This window comes from Anopheles darlingi, chromosome 2 (assembly GCF_943734745.1).
Source record: "Anopheles darlingi chromosome 2, idAnoDarlMG_H_01, whole genome shotgun sequence".
NCBI lineage: Eukaryota > Metazoa > Arthropoda > Insecta > Diptera > Culicidae > Anopheles > Anopheles darlingi.
Window position 1 is genome coordinate 26,917,870 of NC_064874.1, and position 1,533 is coordinate 26,919,402.

The 1,533-nt window shown below is 44.0% G+C and overlaps 1 protein-coding gene across 1 annotated transcript in view; it reads right to left on the minus strand.

Annotated features, from left to right (window-relative positions):
* Positions 1-823: 823 nt before the first annotated feature.
* Positions 824-1,533, minus strand: part of LOC125947932 (anaphase-promoting complex subunit 7) — a 2,204-nt gene continuing 1,494 nt past the window's right edge. The window contains exons 3-4 of the mRNA XM_049673497.1: positions 1,257-1,531; positions 824-1,186 (exon numbers count right to left, since the gene is read on the minus strand). Coding sequence (XP_049529454.1) covers positions 940-1,186; positions 1,257-1,531 — 522 coding nt within the window. The 3' untranslated portion in view covers positions 824-939. The remainder of the gene's footprint in view (positions 1,187-1,256; positions 1,532-1,533) is intronic.

Genomic DNA, 1,533 nt, shown 5'->3' on the forward strand with positions numbered 1-1,533 from the left:
GTGTTATCTATTGCACCACTTTGGTAGTTGTTTGATGTAGCTAATTTACTTAAAAATCTATTTTAAAAGACTTGCCAATTTTCTTCACGCCAGCAAACACATCACTCATTTCAATAGGGTGACCAGGGATCGTTTGATGATCAACCGAGGGGCTTTTGTAAGGTTCGGCGTCGCCAAGCACTTTACTGTTCATGATGTTCATATTTGCTTATATGATCATGTCTTCAAAAGAGGAGAAGGACAATAAAAATCACAAACTACGCAATAACATCACGGTACTCGTTGGTGCCCTTCGGAGCAGATAATCTCTTTGCTGGTGTACTTCCGACACGCTCTTGTGATTCGATCGCAAGCGCTTTGATCGTCGAATTACGGGAGCTTCTACGAATAAGGTTGTTGACGATATTTTACGATCCTGACGCACGAAGGGCAGGGATTAGCTCTGATCACCAATGAGAATTCCGCCGTACTTCCTTTATGTATCGTATGGGCGGCCTTTAATTAGGCGTTCGTAAACCCGCTTAAACATTTACTAACCAGCCTTTGAGGTACCTATTAAGGATGCAAAAAAGCTGGCTTACAACAACAGCACCGTCTCGGCTGACCTTACAAGGAAGTGACACGACACGGTGTTTAAGAGAGATCATAACGGAATATGCACAGCAGGGCGGCTTCATGGGCCTACCGCTAAGTTGGTTCTATTCCGGAGACCACACTCGTACCATCAGTCTCCCTCCATTACAATTAGTGGGTACCTTTTAATTAAGTATTGTCCGTAGATTTGCATATAAATGGTCAACGTACAAAATGAAAAGAATGCAGATTATTTTGTTGAAGAGTTCGTAGTTATTTATTCTGATTAATTTAAATGAAAATGGAATATACTTCTTACGATCACTTTCCAGGCCCCAAACATTCCCCCGCCATTGTCTCCTTGTTTCACTGATTGATTTCAATTTCCACATCCGACCACATGGCATCACTCTCGGACTCCATCTCGTTCGGACCCGTCGTCCGTATCTCGATCATTTCGAGTGGAGTGTCCGGTACATCGCTACCTTCGTCAGCCATGTACTCTAGATAGGAACTGGTTCCAGCTCCTGTATTCGATGTAGTGCTATTATTGCCAGGACTCTGGCCCATTGCCATTAGACCAGCCATTGCACAACGGTTCGATGGATCAAGGCTAGAAAAGGAATTTCAAAGTCAGTCCCCCTTTTTTAACACGGGCCTTACACATAGGACAGTTTACTTACTTCAGAGCCATCGTGTAATGCTCGAGTGCACCGGAATGGTCTTTATCGTTGACCAAGACATCGCCAAGCATTGCGTGTAGTTTACAGTTCTGGGACAGCATTACATGTTTCTTCAGTAGTTCCATACTGCTAGCTACATCGTTCTCTCGCTGATACAGCTCCGCCAGCAAGTACACGGCCGGAAGATAGTTTTCGTTTATACCGAGAGCTTTAATGAATAGTGCCTTTGCTTTTGGGCGGGTGGTTCGATCTTTCATATAAGTACGTGCCAGAAGCT